Genomic DNA, 21,336 nt, shown 5'->3' with positions numbered 1-21,336 from the left:
TCAAAACAGAGTTGTGCGACAGATTTCTCTCTGGGATTAAGTTGGGGAGTTCTCACAGTTATTAAAAACACGTGCTTTGCTTTACGATTGTTTTTATGTTCTATTTCTCAGACGACGAGACATAAAAAATAAACGACACACGGAGACGCCTGAGCATGCCGTCACCGAGCCACTGAGCTCCAGGAGTCTGGCTCATGAGCTGCGGCTCGGCACCACATTGTCATCATTCATTTTAATGTATGCCGTCTCCATATAGAGCAAAAGAAAACACACGTTTGGTTAATATTTACCAAAATAATCACCATAATTGCAGCATGATACACTGTGCGTGTGAGAGGGTTACTTGTCCGGTTTGCTGTGTATTTATATTAGATTCATGTGTTCATGACTTTTGGTGACAGCTGGTAAAAGGTGGGGCTAATTTAAATGACTTCATGGTGGTGATTGACAGACGGTTAAGTTCCTCCCGGGGATCAATAAAGTTTATTCTCAAGCGGAGACACTGCAGGGGAACGTGATAACATTTTTAAAAAAATCAAATAGATCTCATGTCAAGTTAATTACGTACATTAAGGTTTTCTAAAATGTTTAAACATGACAAATGTGCAGATGAGGAGTTATCTAATGGTAACATTTGGTGAATTTAGGAAAATCTACAGACGCAAATAAACAAAAGTAGTAAAATAAACACCTGAATGTGTATTTTCTTTCCACTAGTCAGATCAGTGGATGAAAAACTATATTTTTGCCAGAGGTGTCTCCCCTAAACCAATAATAACACGTAATAGAATATAATTGATTGCGTTGGTGTCACCAGATGAATTTAAATCAAATATCACTCTTTCAGCTCTCTTTTGAAATATCCGTCTCCAGTGCCAACATTCTGTATTTGTATGGCAGATTTAAAATTGACCCAATTAAGTTATTTTCTGACTAAATAAACTGAAAAGTACTTTCTATTAAAAAGTTTTTTTTAACTCCTGTATCTTTTGAATATGCCACTTTATTCCTAAGGATTAGAACAGACTAAGTGTTGTTTTTTTTAGCTTGTTTGCTAAAAAAAAAAAAAAAGTCAAGATGCTGCTTTGTTGATATGAAAGCAGTGAGAGTGAAATAAAATAGTAAAGTCAGACCGCTGAACAATGAGCTGACTGATTAATATTCATCAGGAACAACTAACGAACGTGGTCACTGTGTCGATTCAAAGATACCAAAGATGAATTTGTTACAACTAGAGGCAGACAACACACAAACGCAGGTTCAGGTAGAAGTGGTTTACCTCAAAGTTTGCAAATCCAAAGACGAGCAAAGTGTCAAACCAGGTAATCAGCAAACAAATCAGAAGAGGGCAGGCGAAGGGAATCCAACCTCCAAAAGGTCAGGAAAGAATAACAGAAGTAAATGCTCTAAAGCTAAAGGCAAAAAAACCCCAAAACACTAGACAATCTAGTAGAAAACGAGAGCAGCTGCACCGGTGTAAATACACAGAAGGACTAACGAGGTAAAGGGCTGCAGGTGAAGGGAATCAATCAGAGGCCGGAGGGACTGGATGTGAACTGACAGGAGAGACAAAACAAAACCAGGCATGACGGACTGAGTTGTGACAGAACTAATTGTTCCGTATCGACTCATTATGTACACCACGAGAAACCTACGATCACGAAATCCAATATAATACAAGCGACACAAATTGTCTGTTTTTTTTTTGTCACACAATACAACAAAAAGAAAGTTAGGTTCAGGCAACGAAACCACTTTAGTTAGGTTTAAAAAACCAACAAACATCATGGATTGGACTTGAAAAGCTACGTTTAGGTAAACTGGTGTTGTGGTTCAAAGTCCTGAGCAACACCAGGAAATCAGACGCCTTGTGTCCATGTATGAAACCAACAGATGGATTTTTGTGACTATTTCACGAGCTGCCATGATACTGAGGTCTGCGCTCTACTGAGTTAGTACAGTAGGACCGGTTTATGCTCTATTTACACAATTCATGGTTTCTATTAGTACTGATTTCTTCTTCACTCCCCCTCAGTGACTCACCTTTGTGTACCGTATTGTTTTGTATTTAATGTGTTTTTCTGTGTTTTGAAACCATGCCGTGCGGGCTGAAGACTTCCGTACAGAACACTTGATATCGTTTTACACCAAATTTCTTGTCGTGACCTGTGATAGTGGAAAACAAAAAAAAAACGTATTTGGTTTCATGTGTGTTTTTACATTTACACCAGAGACACGGACTGCCAGCAAGACGCAACTCGTCGTATTATCTTAGCGCTCTTCCCACGAAAGGTATGTGGACAATGATGCAGTGTGACAGTTTGGATTCATCGAAGGAGAAAATGGCATTGACATGTTTAAAAAGATGCTGTCACGCAGACACAGCTTCTGTGATTTAATGTAATTAGATATGGACATGCTTTAAATGTTGGTGTTTTACCTACAATACTTGGTAAGCGATGATAAATAAATACTCTTTCATTGCTTACTGGATGCACAATATAAGAAGGAGTAAGAGATTATGTTGTGTTGCTGTCCTTGATTAATAAATAACTAAAATATTTATTACATAACGGTCCAGCGGTCAGACACAGAGCTCCACCTCCAACTCGACTGAAATGAACCAGGAAACAGACAGACCAGGATCTGACACGCTCTGACACGGACAATAACAACCTCTCCTCTTTCAGACCCACAACTCCCCCTGAGCGAGAAAAAAAGCTCTGCAGCAGGACTTTTTTGTGAGTAGTGCAGCTTTAACCTGCTGCTGACTGCATTCACGTTCTGTGAATTTTAACAAACAACTCAGATTGAATGTAACCTTTCAAGGAGCTTTTGCAGAGGGCAAAGGAGCCCCGGTTGTCTGACTTCCTGTTTAGCTTTCTGCCTGCTGTGTTTCCAGCGTCACTCAGAGAAAAAATGTCTCTCGGATCAGAGGAGGATCTCTGCTGTTCTGTCTGCAGTGACGTCTTTAAAGATCCTGTTGTTCTGTCGTGTAGCCACAGCTTCTGTAGAGACTGTCTGAAGAACTGGTGGGCAGAGAAACTACTACAGGAATGTCCGGTATGTAAGAGACGATCATCGAGGACTGATCCACCTTGTAACCTGGTTTTAAAGAATCTTTGTGAGTCTTTTTCACTGGAGAGAGATCAGAGAGCTTCAGAGACTCTCTGCAGTCTGCACTCTGAGAAACTCAGACTCTTCTGTCTGTACCATCAGCAGCCGGTGTGTCTCGTCTGCAGAGATTCAAAAACACACATAAACCACACATTCAGACCCATCGATGAAGCTGCAGAGGATCACAAAGAGGAGATCCAGAACTCCCTGAAGCTCTTAAAGGAGAAACTGAAGCTCTTTGAACAAGTTAAAGGAAACTGTGATCAAACAGCAGAACACATGAAGGTCCAGGCCCGACACACAGAGAGGCAGATTAAGGAGCAGTTTAAGAAGCTTCACCAGTTTCTAGAGGAGGAAGAGGAGGCCAGGATGGCTGCACTGAGGGAGGAAGAGGAGCAGAAGAGTCAGATGATGAAGGAGAAGATGGAGGCTCTGAGCAGAGAGATAGCAGCTCTTTCAGACACAGTCAGAGCCACAGAGGACGAGCTGAGAGCTGAAGACGTCTCATTCCTGAACAACTACAAGGCTGCAGTGGAAAGAGTCCAGCAGCGCCCCCTGCTGGAGGATCCACAGCTGCCCTCAGGAGCTCTGATAGACGAGGCCAAACACCTGGGCAACCTGGCCTTCAACATCTGGAACAAGATGAAGGACATGGTCTCCTACACTCCTGTGATTCTGGATCCAAACACAGCTCATCCAGAACTCATCCTGTCTGAAGATCTGACTAGTGTGAGAGCAGGACAGAGACAGAAGCTTCCTGAAAACACAGAGAGGTTTGACTGTTTTTGTATTGTTCTGGGCTCTGAGGGGTTTAAGTCAGGGACTCACAGCTGGGACGTTGATGTTCAGGACAACACAGACTGGTTTGTGGGTGTGGCAGCAGAATCTGTCCAAAGGAAAGGAGGCATAAAGTCTGGATTGTGTAGAATAGGGTTTTATGAAGGTAAATACACAGCAGTCTCCCCGTCACATCCACAAACTGCTCTCTCAGTGAAGAAGAAGCTCCAGAGGATCAGAGTTCATCTGGACTGGGACAAAGAAAAGCTGTCGTTCACTGATCCTGATACTAACACACACATACACACCTTCACACACAGATTCACTGAGAGGATGTTTCCATACTTTAACACTTGGAATAAACTCCCACTGAAGATATTACAGGGCGAGATCTAAGAAAATAAAAGCTCTAGAGATGATTATAAATGATGCACAGAGATGCAGTCTCATGATTAAAAGCAGTTTTGCCACAAAAATTCCCAGTGAAGTTGTATCAAGCTGATGAATGTAAATCCAACTAGATACTGTTTTTTTTTACAAAAAGGTTTAACAATGTGTCTATTTTATATAACTTATATGTTTTCACTCATATAAATGTGGTGTAAAAGCATAATATTTCACTCTGAAATTTAGTTGAGTAGAAGTATAAAGAATCAGAAAATGGAAATACTGGAAAAACATAAATTCAGAAGACACTTTTTTATTGTATCTCAGAATTGCTGCGTGTAGATAAATATTGATTTTGTGGGAGAAAAATGTATTTGTGTAAAATCAATCATATCCATAATTTGAAATGTATCCATGTATATTCACATTCATCCTGTGATATTGGTCGGTATCATTGTCATATGTTATTCACGCCACTGAGACAGGGAGTCTAGTATAGCGGACTTGGAGCCCGGGTGAAGAGAGATAGAGGGGGGATGACGTAGATAAACAAGTAGGGCAAGATTTCTAACGCAGGGGAAGAAAAGGAGCCGGTCGCTGTGACGGGCGGCCAGAGGCGGAATAGGGAGACGACGAGTCTGGAAGGAGACTGTGGCTAATCAAAAAACCCTCTGTTATGACTTGTCCAAGGTACACAGTGTAACTTGATAGGTGAAAGTTCAGAGGACATCTCCGAAGGGGGACGGGGGAGGGTAGAATGGAGGTATAAAGTAATGAACAATGCTATTGTGAAGTGAGTTCGCTCCGGACAGCTCGGTTTACTTCTATACTTTGTGATGCAAATAAATCTGCATGAACTGAAGAAAATCCAATCTCTCTTGTGTTCGTTACTGAGTTCCTGATAGTGAGATCCTGTGGTGTCTCACCACGAGTCAGATAACAGTTACTGAGCCATGAAGTCATAAAGTCAAAGAAGCTGATCCACTATGGGGGACAATAACAGTCTGCTATTATTGCATCATATAACCACATGAGGGCGCTCACAATTTATAATTTACGTTGCAACATCAGATGCTTTTAGCACTTTTGGTTGAAGCCTAACTGCATTTTGTTGTCTCGACTCAACTGCAAGGACAATAAAGTCGAGTCAAATGTAATCTAAACAGATTACTGCCGTCTCTGTCTGCGTCACATACGTTTAAATAAGTAAGATAAATGCTAATTGATCTCACTGACCAGAGATCCAAACACTGTCGCCGCTTGAGATTTTTCCTTGTTACACAAATGTAAAGGCTCTCATCAGACATTTATTTAACAAAAAAAGTTTTGAGATTATTACTTTAAATTGCATTAAACAAATTTAACCTGCTTTTACACAACAGACGGGTCTAAAATATCTTTGTTAAATTGGCCCAAGATCATGAACCAGCCACTTTCAACAATCAATCTTTCTTTCTGTTAGTTCGCAAGTTTCATTTCCTTTCTGATGTTTTATGTATTCGTGTGTGTGTGTGTGTGTGTGTCGAGTCTAATAAGAAGTCTTGATCTGTTCACCAAAAGAGGAAATCCCGTCTTTTCCTCGCAGCTCCTCGTCTCCGCTGGTGAGACAGAGAAGTCGACTGGTGAGTAAAAATAATGTCTTCCAACATTCAATACGTGTTTATGCTTTTCTGTCAACATTAAGACAGTATCAACAACTTTACAGCAGCAAAACAACACAACACAACGTAAACATGACATAATGTAAAGATAAAGTTAACTGAACGATCACTGTGACAGATTATCTCTTTGCAGCTAAATTAAAACATCTATAATGTGAAAACTAATGGGATTATTTCAATTCGTAAAAATGTAGTTGCCTATTGTGTTGCCTATTTATATTGCGCCTTTATCTTTTTATTATGTGTGTGAATTAATTCTGTATCCTGATCTTTTTTGTGTCTTTTTTTGTAAACCACTTCCCTCCGATTTCCCCTTGTGGGACAATTAAATTAAAGAATTACACATTTTAATAATGAATACATATCCAGAAATGCATTATCAATTAATTGACTTAACTGACCCTACAATCTTTCTAAAAATGTAAAAAAAAAAAAAATACTTTATTATCAAAAGATAACGAAATGACCCACTCTGACAGCACAAAGAACAGAAAGTGTCCATTGTTTTTTATATTATATCTATTAAGTGTTATTATATTCAGCTAATATCAACGTGGGAACACTATCTATTGAGTCTATTTAGTTCTCTACACTATTCAATTTAATTATATTGGAAATATATTTTGTATCAAAAACATGTTTCTACAACCCTGATAATAATTCAACTTCTTGTGAAGTGTCTTCTCATCATCCGTCTCTTGTGTTTTGTCGTCCATCATTGCCACCACCTTCTTCTTCTTCTTCGTCTTCTAAGCATCATTGTTAAATCCTGGGTTTTGGACCATGGAGAGTTATTATGGGATGGCGGTTCTGGTGGGCGTGGCTTTGCTTCTGACGACCGGCCAATGTGATGTGAGCTGCAAAGGGACGGACGGCCGGGCTGGAGAGGCAGGAGCTCCGGGTAGAGATGGATTTCCTGGAGTGAAGGGAGAGAAAGGAGCGCCAGGTAACAAACCGACAGCTTTATGCAACTTTATCTTCCCATTTAATTATACTGAGGCAAAGAACAGGGGAATTAATCATTCTGAAAACTGAAATACAATCTACATTTTAGACAGTTAAAGACAGCAGTATTTCACAATCTTTTCCTAAACCTAACTAAGTATTTCACGATCTTTTCCTACATCTAACCAAGTATTCATAAATTATAAATTATCAAATTAATAAAACTACCAATCAATACCATAAAAATATTAATAACAAAAATAAAATAAAAGCAATAAAAAGACGACGTCACATTAAAGCCTGTGTAAATAATTTTTAAGAAATTATTTAAAAGAGATTCCTTCACCTGTTTGTCTCCAGCTGTGATGGACAACGGTCCGGTGGATGTCGGCGTCCTGCTGAGGCTGAGGGGGGAGGGGGGGAGTCGAGGCCCTCAAGGGGTCATGGGTCCTAAAGGGTACCGTGGACATCTGGGACCAGCAGGTGACCCTGGAGAGCCCGGTCGCCCCGGCCCCGCGGGGAAGAGCATCGGCCAAGGTAATGACACGACTTCTGACCTGACCCGACAGCTTACAGTATACAAAATGCTAACTCATGTATAATAAAAAAAAACATCTGACAGGACAAAGAATAAAACAGATCATACACAGATTAAATAAATTAAAAGGCATAATGGGAGTTATCTCAGTTTGCTGGAACTTTAAGATAGTAGCATTTAAGGATTAAGAATACATTTTAAAAGTCAATAGAATGAAATCTCTGTATTGACGGGTGAGGAAAGACATTGAGATATTGGGCAGAATAAAAATGTACACAACAAATTATTTTGGTGACAACTGAACAAGAACAATTACAACCAGCTCTCCAGAATTGCACAAAATGGGAAAACTTCATTTCTAGAGGGGATCATAGCAGAAAAAAACTGAAGCAGAATTCCAGTCATGCTGCCGATTTGTCCCAGTGGACACTTGTGGTACTGCAATGATAAAAAAACAAAAACATTGCGGGGACTTACCGTAGCTTATACATTACTTTTTAGGGTGAAGTCTTGGATTAAAGTTAGGGTAAGGGTTATACAGCAAGGGTAAGTCTCCAAGAAATGAATGTAAGTCAATGCAATGTCCCCAAAAGTCACGTAAATATGACTGTGTGTGTGTGTGTGTGTGTGTGTGTGTGTGTGGGTGTGGTTTAGGAGGACAGCTCTCCCCTCAACAGGGTCGTTCAGCCTTCTCAGTGATCAGAACTGATAACAGTTATCCTCGCTATGGCCAGGTTCAGTCCGTCGTCCATCACACCTGTCTGTCTCTCTTTCGGAACGTTTTAAAATCTGCAAAATGTCTACAAATAATTTTTTATTTGATGTCTGCTAGAGTAAAAGAAAAAAACATTGCAGTTTAATTTTTCAGATTGGCTAAACTGTCAGTTGAAATGTTTTTTGTCTGTGCAGAGAGAAGCAGTGCTGGGAAGTAACTAAGTACATTTACTCAAGAACTGTGTAGTATTTAAGCAATTTTACATTAAGTATTTCCATTTTCTGCTCCTTTATACTTTTACTCCACTATATCTCAGAGGGACTGTACTTTTGACTCCACTACATTTATTTGATACCTTTGTATTCAGATTAGTAATATAAAATATAATCAATAAATATACTATGATGTATTGTTATAGGATACAGATAAGGCTTTATCAATCCCTCTGGTAAAATCATAACCTCTATAAAATAATGTAATTTAAAATAAGCATTATTGCACCAATAATTATAATACAATATTAGAACATATATTATTCTGAGATAGATCATCTGCATGATGAGTACTTCTCCATTTTGGACTTTTACTTAAGTAAGATGTTGAAGGCATAACTTTTACTTGTAACAGAGTATTTTTACACTTTTACTCAAGTACAACTCTAAGTACTTCTTCCGCTGACAGTAGGATGTCTTTCTAGTTATTGTGTCCCGGTTAGTCTGGATAATCCACAGAGCTCATTGTCAACTGTTTTCATGGGAACCATCAAAGAAATAGTTCCTTTGTAACTGTTCACTGCTCATATCATACTATCTTACCTTTATTTCCTTTACATTTTTATGATTGTATCAGCTCATTATTTATCTTTGACTGTTCTTTATGTGTGTGTGTGTGTGTGTGTGTGTGTATCAGATAATAACCTTCCAGAAAACCGTGGTCAACACACCAGACGACTTTAACGCAGCCACAGGTCACTTCACCTGCAGAGTAGCTGGCGTTTATTACTTCACCTTCCACTCTGTGGCGAAGGTAACACATTTTGAAGCTTTAAACTACGTAACAGATCAGAAACGCTATTTTTATGTAATCAATACCTTTGCACAAGGAATGTGGTACAAAGTCGAGGTACTTACTTTTATGCATCTTTATACTTCTACTCCACTAAATCTCAGCAGGGAAAATTTTACTGTTTTGCTCCACTACATTTGTCTGACAGCTTTAGTTGCGTTCAGATTACAATGTTTCTTACCCTTCCTGTCCAGTGACAACAAAAGAAAAGTTGAAATTAAATTATTTTTCTGATAAACTGAATGATAGAGGGTTAGAGATAGAGAGTAAAAAGCCTTCTTTCCTACTTCTTACGCTAAATAAACTCTTTAAAAAGCCTCTTGGATCAGTTGGAGAATGCATTTTTTAGATTAATTGTAGACAAAACTAGCCAACAGTAAATTAAACACATCTACAGCAGAAAATGCAACGTACACAGGGAACATTCAGTACTTTTCATACTTTTACTTAAGTTGGGTTCTGAATGCAGGGCTTTTACTTGCATGGAGTACTTTCACAGTGTGGTATTAGTGCTTTTTAAGTAATTAAAGGATCTAAATTCTTTTTCCACCGCTGATAATCTGCACCTACAGAAAGCTCCGTTATCAAACTGCATTTCAGTTGTTCTGTGTGTTGTGTGTTTTTCAGGTCAGTGTGTGTCTGGCTATCAAGAGTGACGTTCTGACAGACAAGCTGGGATTCTGTGATTACAACAGGAACAACGATCAGGTAATTTTGACAGAATTATTACAGCAAGAAATATCCCTCTACCGGCTGTAGTTTTGAGACTATAGTATTTCTACTTTAACTTAAAGAAGCTACAAGGAACTTTCATTTTGTGTTGATTTTGTCGCCCCCTGTGGACAAAAGCGGTCGTGTCGTAAAGATCTTGATCTGGCTTGATCAAATGCTTTTGTTTTGAAAAAAAGCAACTTGGTCATAAATAGGTTTATTTACTAAAGTGTTTTTTCTTTTCAAATTTATAGAAACTACTGTTGATAGCCTGGTGCATGTTGGTCATCACGCTCGTAATCACAGAAAACCTTTTTAACTAACGTTAGCTACATTCAACTTAGCTAAATCGTTAGCTAGCTTTGTTTTAGCCACCAATGTAAATTCATATATTGATGTAAAACCACGTCTTCTTTCCTTTTCTCTTTGCTGATCCTGCTCCAGTATCAGACATATAACCCGAAAATATAACTTAAAACAAATAATACTCTTTTTAATACTAAAAAATCTCCCTCTGCTTCATCCAGATATTGACACGTGCAAAACTGACGCAAAAGTGATACATAGAGCGTCAAAGTTTGAAGCTTAAACCCACTGTGAGAATGTGTCGGATTTTAGCGGGAATTGAACTCGCTGGTAGGTTTTAGACTGAGACAGTTTCATAACCAGTTAAAAACGTTTTGTATTGAACTTCTTCCACCACTGCTGCGTTTTGTCATGTAATTGTCTGTGTTGTTTTTTTCAGGTGATGTCGGGCGGCGTGGTCTTACAGCTGACGGTCGGACAGAAGGTTTGGCTGGAGTCCTTTAAGGAACAGCAGAAAGACGCTGAAGCACAAGACAGCAACGAGAAACGGATCATCTTCAGCGGCTTCCTGCTCTTCTAAAAAACCTGAGACTGCCTTTAAGAATTTAGCATCAAAAAATTGAAGTTGACATTTTTCAAAAGCTGTTTTTAAAGGGAGAAATTCACTATAACACCGTATAATGTACATCAGTGTTTGTGAATCTTTAGTAACTTTAGATTTGTTCATCTGTTTCCTTCATATTGACTCATGTAAACCGCCTCTGAATCTTGACTGTAAGAGCAACTAAAACAAAATTAAAGTGTATTATTGAGTGTGGGTTATGTGTGGTTATATTAAAGGTATGATAGTTATCATTTCATTACACACAGATTTCATCGACAGCCATCGATTTTGTTGAAGTTCCCCAAACCCTAAATGTCTTCCCACTGTTGTTTTAATGTCATCATAGTTTCAAAACCAGTGACTCAAGAATGACTCTATTTTACTCAAGTAAAAGTACCAATACTGCAGTGAAAATAGTCTGTTACAAGTATTAGTCCTGCATTCAAAATGTTCGTGACAAAATCGGTAGTGTTTCCCAAAACCTTTTCTTAATTTTGTTTTTCTTTTACTGTCATAAATGAGAAAATCAAAATACACATATTGACTTAATATCACATTCCAGATTTTCATTTGGGTTGCAAGTTACTGAAGTACGCAAGTTACGTGAAAAATATTTCAACTGACTCGACTGAATGATTCCCGCTCCGCTCCCGCCCTACCTGTGTGGGCTTTATGATTACGTGGAAAACATATGAAATCATTTCGTGGGTTATCTACAAATTACAGCGCATTATTTTTCGTTGCTATTGCTATGAATGCTGGATGAGATTGAAGTAGTTCAAAATTATTCAAAAATAGACAAATATATGCCAGACAAATAGACAAAATGGACAAAACTCAATTAGTAAAATAATTAATTTCTCTCTCAGCCAACAGATACAGTGACGTCTCTAAACAAATGTCTAAGCACATAAAACGTAGAGCTGTTTTAAATGTTGGCTCTAGAAATCTCACTGATAAATGGACTACCGAGAGTCAGGTCAGATGATTAACAAAGCTAGGCTAGCAGTTTCCCCCTGCTTCCATTCTTTGTGCTAAGCTAGGCTAACCACATCCTGGACCCAGATCAAAAGGACTGACGTGTGTTACATCCTCAATGTAAATGCTTTTCCATCATAAACATTACAGCTGACCGTAGAAAGCTTTCCTTTGATCTATACAGTACTTCTATGTTTGACCCCGTCTCATAGAAAAGTTTCACACGACCCCTCTGAAGATTAATGAAGTGAAACATTTCTGTTTTTCGCACACTTCTTCTTTTTTGGGAAACTTTTGCCCCTTTGGCTCTCCCTCAGTTGAACTTCCTCTTGTTCTCATGCTCACCAGCTCATGAGTCATATTCTACATTTTTGGGAACACATCAAAACCAACAATGTTTTGTCTTTCTGACTTCGATACTGTGGCTCTAAGTCCCAAGTGTACTGGTTCTACCGAAGACAACGTACGTCTTTATAAACACCTCACAAATATATAAGGTCATTTAAAAATAAAAAAAGACTCTGTGACTTCGTAAAACAGCTGGTCACTGTAGTTTTTATCAAACGTCTTTCTAACAGGATTAAACCACACTTGGTGCTCTAGTGAGTATTTGTGGAAACAAGACGGTGTGTGTGTGTGTGTGTGATTTAGTCAAATTAAACGATAGTGTGTGTGTTCATGGTGATGCAGAAACATCATTTCAATCGCTCTCTCTCTCTCTCTTTTGGTCGTCCCTCCGGCTCTCAACAACTTCCCAAAAATTGCAGAACTACATGAAACAGGCTCTGAGGAGAATTTCCGGCGTAGAAGCTGCTGAATCTGAACGTTTTGTCGTTGGCTTTCTGCTCCGGCTGCTGCAGGACTCGATGCTTCACGTTGGTTAGCTTTGAAATCACTGAGGTGAGTTTAAATCTTCTGTCAGGTGAGTTATATATATATATATATATATATATATATATATATATATACAGTATATATCCACAACTTTGTGTTGATTACAGTTTGAAGTCAATGACATTTATTTGTAGAAGAGGATCTGATGATTCTTCTTTTTTTAACATCATTGTTGTGAATATACTTTTACATATATTTCTATTTTAATAGAGAATAATAATAACATCATAATCTGTTTGTTCAAGCAGTTATGGGGCAATGCTTTTGCAATAAATAGGTCCTGAACCTCTTTGGAAACAGCCCAATATGTCTTCTGTGCAGTTATTATGCCATAAGTCATGAAATCATAAACAAATCAAATGAAACGCAAGTTGAATTTCTTTGATAATTTATCTTTACAAAACCTGGAAAACAATTTTGATTCTCTTCTTTCCTTCCTTCCTTCTTTCATTTTCTCTCTTTATTCTCCCTGTTTTCTGTCCTTGTCTTCTCATCTCATTCTTTACCTTTCTCTTAATCTCCTCGCCTCCTCTCTTCTCCTTTCCTTTCTTGTCTTCTTATCTGTTTTTTCCTTGGCTCATCTCCTTGTTTTCGCTCCCCTTATCCTATTTCCTTTTTCTTCTCCTTTTGCCTCCTGTCCAATCATCCTATCCTCCCTCCACCCTTTTTTCTCTCCTTTATTTTTTTTCTATCTATCTTGTCTCCCCACTTCCCCCATCTTCTGTCATTTCTCCTCTTGTACTCTCCTTTTTCCTTTCTCCCCCTTTCTCTCCTTTTAACCTTTACTTTCCTTCTCCCCTCCTCTTTCCTCCCCCTGTCACCTCTCCTTCTCTTGTTTAATCTCCTTCTCATCTCATTTCATCTTTCCTCCCTTTTGTTCTCCTTGTCTCCTCAAGTCTTTTCCTTCTCTCCTGTCCGGAATTCTCCACCCCTGCTCTTCTCTGGTTTTAATCCCCTCTCTTCTTTTTTCCCGTAATTCCTTCCCATCTCCTTGTTTCCTGACCTCGTCTCCTCGTCTCCCGGTCAGGTTCGTCATCATGCTCCGTCATTGTTTTCTCGTGATCGGTGCCTTGCTCTCGTTGGCCACACCTCTGCTGTTAGCCATAGAGACCTGCCAGACAACAGGGATGCACGGGATGCCGGGTGGGTACATGCCATGATTGTGTATTTGTACCTTGTTGTTTTCTTTCGTTTGTTTACCTGTCTCTCCGTCCTCAGGTATTCCCGGGTTACCTGGCAGAGACGGTCGTGACGGACAGAGAGGAGACAACGGACAGACAGGTAACCGACGCACACGTCTTCTGACCATTTTTCTAAAGTTTCTACACATACTACAGAATACAGTGGAGGAAAACAAACAAACATGGATGCCTAGAAGTGGTTTGTTGTTATGTTCAATGATTGGCATGTTGTTGCTGTGAACAGGAGCAGTGTGGCACGGCGGCCTCGGCCCTCAGAAGGGGGAGAAGGGGGAGCCGGGGCCGATGGGGTTTCATGGCAAACGAGGACAGAGCGGGGAATCGGGAGAACCGGGGGTGCCAGGGTTTGGTGGTTCTCCAGGGGAACCAGGAGAACCAGGGTATGTAAACAGAGAAGACTCCTTCATATCTACGGTAACTTTTAACATTTAATTAATGAGGTTGTGAGGCAATCACAGACTGTATATAAGAAGTGGACGTAGTCGTCGTGACTTCAGTCATTGGTTTGTGGACTGATGTTTTGAAGCCTCGAGTTCGGCATTTTGGCCGTCTCCATCTTGGCTTTTTGCAACCAGTGAATGGAAGTTACCATATTTGGACTGTGGAATAGTGACGTAGTGACGCCGTATACGGCTCTGATTGTGACATGTCAATCACAACGTCATTTACTAAATTAACTTCATGTTGTATTGAAGAAGACTTGAAACTAGAGATTGAGACCATAAACTCATGTTTACAATGTTTACTGAGGTAATAAATCAAGAGAGAAGTAGAGTCATTTTCTCATAGACTTCTATATAACCAGAGGAGTCGCCCCCTGGTGGACAGTAGGGAGAATGCAAATTTATAACACGTCTGCATCGGCTTCACTGATCAGAACTGGAGGTTGGGGCAACAGTGGTTCAATGGGGATCCACCAGCAGCTTAATCCAGCTCTGAGCATCAGTCTGTGTTGTTGTTTCTGTGGCTGCAGGACTGTTGGAGTCCAGCAGCAGGCGGCCTTCAGCGTGGCCAGAGGAACCGACAACTACCCGGACAGAGCCAGCGTCATTCGGTTCACCAAAGTCATCACCAACATCAACGATGACTACAACACCGAGACAGGACACTTCAGGTGAGAAAAAGCACCAGTTTTCTCATCATACGTTACAGAATTTGTATGTTCATCAAACTAACTTTGAAGGCAGAGTATTTGTTATTTTGGATGAGGTCACTGTAATGTACAAGAACAAGAAGAAATCAAGTCTACAGCCATGCTAGCTGCCTAAACCTAAACTCGCTGTGAAGACCAAAGTTTACTTTGAAAATACGAATAGCCAAGTAGCATTCCTTCAACATTTTCTTCTGTCTAATCCTATTTTTAGGATTGCCTAAGGGGCAGCATCATAAAGTCATAACAAGCTAAAGATAATAAAACATTTCTGCTTGAACAGATTTAAAGCTGTGATCAAGCTCCACAACCAGCTACGAAGAAAGAAAAAAAAAGAATCCACTTTTAGTGAATTGATTAAATTTGTGTGTTGTAGGTGTCGGGTCCCGGGAACGTACTACTTTGTGTACCACGCCTCGTTAGATGACCGTCTGTGTGTGCTGATGAAGCTGGACGGAGTGCAGCTGACAGCGTTCTGCGATCATCGCCGCACCAGGAGACAGGTACGATTATAAAAAACGTTACATTATTGTGCCACCAAATAAGTGAATTCAAAGTGGCAGTGCTCTGCAAAAAGATGTTCCCTAAAACGAATTTCAACATATTCCAGGTGACTTCTGGCAGCCTGGCGGTCTACCTGTCGAGGGATCAGGAGGTTTGGCTGGAGACCAAAGACTACAGAGGGATGAGAGGAAAACCGGAAGGTTACAGCATCTTTTCTGGCTTCCTGGTGCAACCTCACTGACACGAAACAGCCTCTTTACTCACTTTTTAATAAACTGTTTTACAGCAACAAGTCTGAAACTAAAAGCTAAATAAAGTCTTCCCTTCCTTCACACTAAGTGTGTCATCTTTTTTTTAAAATAGATACATATTTCACATTTTATTTTCCCTTATCTATCCAGGTAAAGCTTCATTGCGATTGAAACCTCTTTTCAACAAGGCTGAATAAAATCATTGTTACAACAAAGCCAGAATTACCAGTGATTAATAACTATACTTCTGTACATTTTGGTACAAGAATAGCAACATTACTGCTGTTTTATGTTGCCAGTTAAGCCTCAAGAAATATTTTTTGCTTCACATTCGCAAGTGAATAGAAACTCTTATGTGATCCTTAAACGATCAGGTTTTAAAGTTCATTAATAGGCATAATGCAGAGCTTACATTAATGTGAGCATTATTATAAGATGATTTACTTAATTTATCACCCTTAAAAATATATACGATGCAATGGTTTTATTTTCTCTGTCTGCCAGTAAACAGATAATTTGAACCAATTAAAGACAAATAAACACCAGAATACTTTGTATGTGTGATGTAATTTTTCAGTCTGATCGTAACACTGTGATCTACTTTGCATCTTCATGAGTTTGAAGACAGTTGTGTCACAATGTCTGCTTCAGTTGTGTTATTCTATCCTTTTCTAGTCTCTACCTGTCCATTAGAGGCCTTCAGACTTTCAAACCGGGACTGGTTTCACTACAATCGTAAATCAAATGGCAGAAACAAATATTAATCATCAATAGAATCAAAAATCTAGCCCAATCGGAAGGATTAACCCTGAATATAGTTGATTCATTAGGTATTTCAACATTGATTCATACAAACAGCGCGAATAAACCCAAAGCACAAGTCATCATGGTAAGACATTTGCAGGATTTCCCCAAAAACTAGAACGTCAAGAAAAAAGCTTTGCGTTCCAAACTTGCAGAAATAAAAAAACAAAACCTGGTCAAAATGGAAAGAGGATCCGAGAAGACCGAAAATGACAACCTGGCAAATTTCACAGGATGGAATTATTAAAAATATACATCAGCTCTTTGTTTATAGATACTGTTGATGAAATTAAATATTTTGTGGAACAGATACTGACATCCACGAGAACAAACTGCCAGGAAAACAGCAAGAACAAAGAGGAAGTTCAGAGAAAAACAGAACAAAATGTTAATTTGGAATTTAATCCGAAGCATTCAAAGATGCTTCATCATCAGTTCTTTATCAGGTGGAGTTTTTCCTGACTTCTTGTTACCATGTTTCACTTCCTCTGATGAGATATTTGTTTAGTCAGATGAATGCAATAAAATAATCACAGATTTAAAGGAAAGGACACCAAACCAACAGAGAGGAAACTCATAAGAGAAACTTAATAAAAATAAAAACACAAAGAAAGAAAACATCTAAACTAGAACAGAAAGATGAAGAAAGAAATTAAGTACATTAACTCAAGTACTGTACTAAAGTACAATTTCAATTAAATTTCAACTTTTTTCCAACTGACGCTCTGTGACGTGATGTCTTTTTTGATTTTGTCAAGTCCAAAGTCATCAAATTTATGACTGCAGTCCAAGTAACGTGACCCGAGTGAGTCCACTCCTGAGAAATACTCCTTAGATCCAAGCTTCAAACTGTAACTAAGTAAAAGTATGTAAATATTATCAGCAACATGTACTTGGGAATGAATACAAGTACTCATAATGCAGAGAAGAAATGGCCCCTGTGAATGCTATACTGTAATATATTATACAATTACAAGTTTGTTTTTACAGACAAATCAATGTGTGATTATATTTTAATGTTATAACTGGTCATGGTGGAGCAAATCTGAACACATTTATCACACTGTTAATTTAAGTCAATGCATATTTTGTAACAGTGTTACCCAAACTATTTTTATTCTACCCGACCCAGTCTTTGGGAATGTTTTAAAACATATTCCTTGTATGTAAAAAATTAAGCCAAAACATAACTACAAACTCCAGCTGTCAGATAAATGTGTTGCAGTGAAAAGTGAAATATTTATCTAAAAAAAGCAGTACGTGAGTATCTGTGCTTTCATATATTCCACCACTAACTGGAGGTAACTTGTTTCAGTGAGTATCAAGTCAGTAGATCAGTATCCTAAAACCATTATTATGAACACCAGCATGCTCTCTTGAACTGTTTCACTTCCTGTTTGTTTTTGTGTGGTTTTCTTTCCAGACTGAGCCGCTGCCGTCGCTGAACAGCTCTTCATCTCGGCTCTCCATCAGCGTGTCTCTCCACCACAACACGAAAGACTGCAAATGGTGAGACTTTTAATGTTCTACAGAACCAAAGAACAGGCAAAGAAAGAAATATGTGGATATAGACCGAGAGAGGAAAATCTCTTATTCAGCATTGGTGGTACAAGAAGTGGACGGTCATCATGTTTAACCTTTAAACATAATAAAGTTTAAGTTGTTGTTAGATTTTTGTCTGTCTAAGCTTCAAAATGTCTTCAATTTAAAGGCACACATTTATTTTCTTCAGCCGTTAATTTGTCTGAAACTTAATGTTGTATCTTGATTTCAACATTGTATATTGTATCGTGTGTGTGTATATATATATATATATATATATATATATAAAACAATACAACGAGGAACAACAGCAACATATAATGTGTATAATTCAGACTGTTTCTTCAAGTGTTGGTGTGTAAGACTTGTGTGTTTAGGTAATGTCATCTTCGGGGTTTGAGTTTAAAGTTTATGGTCCTCTTTGGGAACAAAAACAGGATTTTGTGTGTATCTGTGTGTTGACTCAGGCCCCCCGGTGGCTGAGCTGCAGTACTGCAGTGTTTCTGCTCTTGGTTCACATCACTCCAGCCGTCACACAGTCCTGCTACGGGGGAAATCCAGGGATCCCTGGGATACCCGGCACCCATGGGCCCAACGGCAACAACGGTGCCAAGGGAGAGAAGGGGGACCCTGGTGAGCTCACACCGAACACAAGGACATATCAGTTACTTTTTAAATGGTCTTTTCACGATTTTCTTTACATCGTTTTAATGTGAATCTCACTAATGTGTCAGTGTTACTGAGCAGTTGTTGATGAAACTTAGTATGTTAAGTTTATTTAACATGTTTTCTCAGGTTCAGTGAACTCCTTTTCACACTCATCCATTTCTGCTAATAGATCCCCAAAAATGCTACAAACTGGCCTTTTGAGTTTGAATCTGTTGGGAGATGATTTGATGATGATTTTTGCCAAATTGACAAAGGAATCAGTAATTAGCTTTTTAAACATGACTTTTTTACAGGATCTTTTAATTTTGTACTGTTTTCTGATGCTTAAATGAACTTAAATAATCTGGCACATATATGCCATGACTGGATATACAGATATGAAGCTCAAAGTTTTCTTGTAAACAAGCCAAAGTTATATTTACAAGTTTTACTCACCCAAATGCATTGTGTGTATCCTTGACCTCTAATAAACATGTTGGATGCATTTAGCGCCGCATAAAACATTTGCAGAGCAGATTTCTTTCCTAAAATGTTTAAACCTGCATTGTTTACATCAAGCAGTCTTCTTCTTTCCTGCCTTTGTTGGTAACATTGTTGTGTTGTTGTGATACAATTATTTTGTTGTATTTTCTATATTTTATTTTTTCTAATCCTTCTTTTCTTATTCAACTCAAAAGAAATCGCCCATCTTTCATCTTAGTGTCAGTTCACAGTAACAAGTGTGTCTGTATGAGCAGGTGAGGCAGGTCAGCCTGTCGGGGGCAAGAAGGGGTTGCCAGGTCTGCAGGGCCCCCCAGGACGGCCTGGGCTGAAGGGGGACGTGGGTCTCCCTGGGCCTCTCGGTTCTCCAGGCCGTCTGGGGGAGAAGGGAAGACCCTTCAACCCGTCCAACCAGCAGAAATCCTTCTTCTCCTACAAACGGGAGATACCACAAGCACCAGATTTGGACACCGCCATCAACTTCAACAGGTCAGTGCTGCGGAGGGTTAACGACACAGAGCATGAGAGGTATTTGATGTGATGTATTTCCTGTTGCAACAAGACGATTTGGCAGGTTTTATTTGCAGCCTGTAGTCATCATTAAAGCCCCTAAAATAGGGAAAACATTAAAACGTATTTCTCTGCAGCAGGCGAAGGATCGTGTGGACTAAAGTGGAAGTGTTTCTGAGCACCAGAGTCCCTTTAGAAAACCACTAATTTTACTGCAGCAGGGTCTGACAGTCTGCTCTGCTCAGTCCTGGTTCTGGTTTTCCTGCCTGCCAAATTATCTCTTTCAAAGGTGCCAATCGGCAGCTGCTTGACTTGTTATTTACGGTAGTTTGATTGTTTAGTTTCCCCCTCTGATTGGCTACTACTCGTTTATTTCTCATGAACAGGATTGGTGGAATGTTGGTTGGGTTAATTATTTCAATATGTGGATGTTTTCATCAGGATGGCAGCTTAAATTTAAATTATCTTTATTTTCAAATTTTGGTGTGGTGTCATAATTAAACTTGTTTACCATAATGTTGATATGGCACAATTATTAACAAGAAAATTAAAAACAGACACATTGTATCAAAAAGTTTTGCTGAACTCTGTTCTAACGTATAAAATGTTCATCACTAAATAAACAACTTTTCAAAGAAAAAAATACATTTCTGGGATTTAAAAAAAAAGAATAACAGTCAAAAACAAATCTGCTTCATCAGGACTGTGTGTGTTTTATCAGAATGTGATGAAACAAAACTGTCACAACATTTAGATTCAGATATAGTATACATTCTTTTGATCTTCCCTCAGTGAGATTTTGGACCTGGACGAACAGTTTAAAGGACAATCGCTGACGAACGGGACGTTCACGTGCGTCGTCAGAGGGATCTATTTCTTCAGTTACCACGTTTCAGCAAAGAGCAGAGTGAGTCATCTGTTGGTGTCTTTCTAGTTTGTCTGTCTCCTTCTTCTTTTCAGATTTTTTGATTTGCTTCATTTTATCTTTAAGAGACGGATTTAGTCATTTAAAGTTGACATGAACTCGACTTCAACCAGCTATAATATTAGAATACTGCTCACACCTTAAAGCATGAATATTAACAATAATGATGTAACATTTAGAAAGCTAAAGCGAAAATGTACTTTTACTTTTTTGTCCAGATCTGAGTACTTCCTCCGTGTATTTGTACCGTCACAGGTGTGTCTGAAGCTGGTGAAGGGCAGCGACAGCGACCTGACGCTGTGCGACACATCCGAGGGCTTCCTTGTCACCTCCGGTTCGGAGGTCCTGGAGCTGCAGGCCGGGGACACGGTCTCGCTGCAGGCGACCCGGTACAACCACCTCGTGACGAGCCAGGGCAGCACCAGCCACACCTTCACCGGCTTCCTGATCTTCCCGACCACCTAGAGATCCAATAAAATCCACCCGTCCTTCTGGTCCAGTCAATCATTGTTGGTGACATCACAGACTTTTAATGGGGGGGCGGGGGGGGGGGGGGGGGGGGGGGGGGGGGGGGATATTGACTGCAACTAAATGAAACATGTCT

The 21,336-nt window shown here is 39.2% G+C and overlaps 4 protein-coding genes across 4 annotated transcripts; all 4 read left to right on the top strand.

The window, feature by feature from the left end:
* The first annotated feature begins 2,677 nt into the window (after positions 1–2,677).
* On the top strand, positions 2,678–5,111 carry LOC306694160 (nuclear factor 7, ovary-like). The gene has a single exon (XM_079156892.1). The coding sequence runs from the start codon at positions 2,920–2,922 to the stop codon at positions 4,288–4,290; it is 1,371 nt and encodes a 456-aa protein (XP_079013018.1). The 5' UTR covers positions 2,678–2,919; the 3' UTR covers positions 4,291–5,111.
* A 711-nt stretch (positions 5,112–5,822) lies between these two features.
* On the top strand, positions 5,823–11,039 carry c1qa (complement component 1, q subcomponent, A chain). The gene is made up of 7 exons (XM_079184060.1): positions 5,823–5,903; positions 6,697–6,888; positions 7,248–7,424; positions 8,080–8,159; positions 9,050–9,166; positions 9,833–9,913; positions 10,662–11,039. The coding sequence occupies exons 2-7, from the start codon at positions 6,726–6,728 to the stop codon at positions 10,800–10,802; spliced, it is 759 nt and encodes a 252-aa protein (XP_079040186.1). The 5' UTR covers positions 5,823–5,903; positions 6,697–6,725; the 3' UTR covers positions 10,803–11,039.
* A 1,514-nt stretch (positions 11,040–12,553) lies between these two features.
* c1qc (complement component 1, q subcomponent, C chain) lies at positions 12,554–15,885 on the top strand. The gene is made up of 7 exons (XM_079156800.1): positions 12,554–12,704; positions 13,726–13,841; positions 13,917–13,979; positions 14,124–14,277; positions 14,871–15,011; positions 15,424–15,550; positions 15,658–15,885. Exons 2-7 carry the CDS (start codon positions 13,736–13,738, stop codon positions 15,790–15,792), a joined length of 726 nt encoding a protein of 241 aa, XP_079012926.1. The 5' UTR covers positions 12,554–12,704; positions 13,726–13,735; the 3' UTR covers positions 15,793–15,885.
* A 2,100-nt stretch (positions 15,886–17,985) lies between these two features.
* On the top strand, positions 17,986–21,268 carry c1qb (complement component 1, q subcomponent, B chain). Its single transcript, XM_079186109.1, has 5 exons — positions 17,986–18,115; positions 18,616–18,781; positions 19,555–19,786; positions 20,600–20,714; positions 20,988–21,268. The coding sequence occupies exons 1-5, from the start codon at positions 18,113–18,115 to the stop codon at positions 21,195–21,197; spliced, it is 726 nt and encodes a 241-aa protein (XP_079042235.1). The 5' UTR covers positions 17,986–18,112; the 3' UTR covers positions 21,198–21,268.
* The last annotated feature ends 68 nt before the right edge of the window (positions 21,269–21,336 follow it).

The sequence above is a fragment of the Pholis gunnellus genome, assembly GCF_910591455.1.
Source record: "Pholis gunnellus genome assembly, chromosome: 3".
In the NCBI taxonomy this organism is placed as follows: domain Eukaryota; kingdom Metazoa; phylum Chordata; class Actinopteri; order Perciformes; family Pholidae; genus Pholis; species Pholis gunnellus.
The sequence above is the reverse complement of the archived record's forward strand: the minus strand, read 5'-3'. Positions and strand labels throughout refer to the sequence as shown.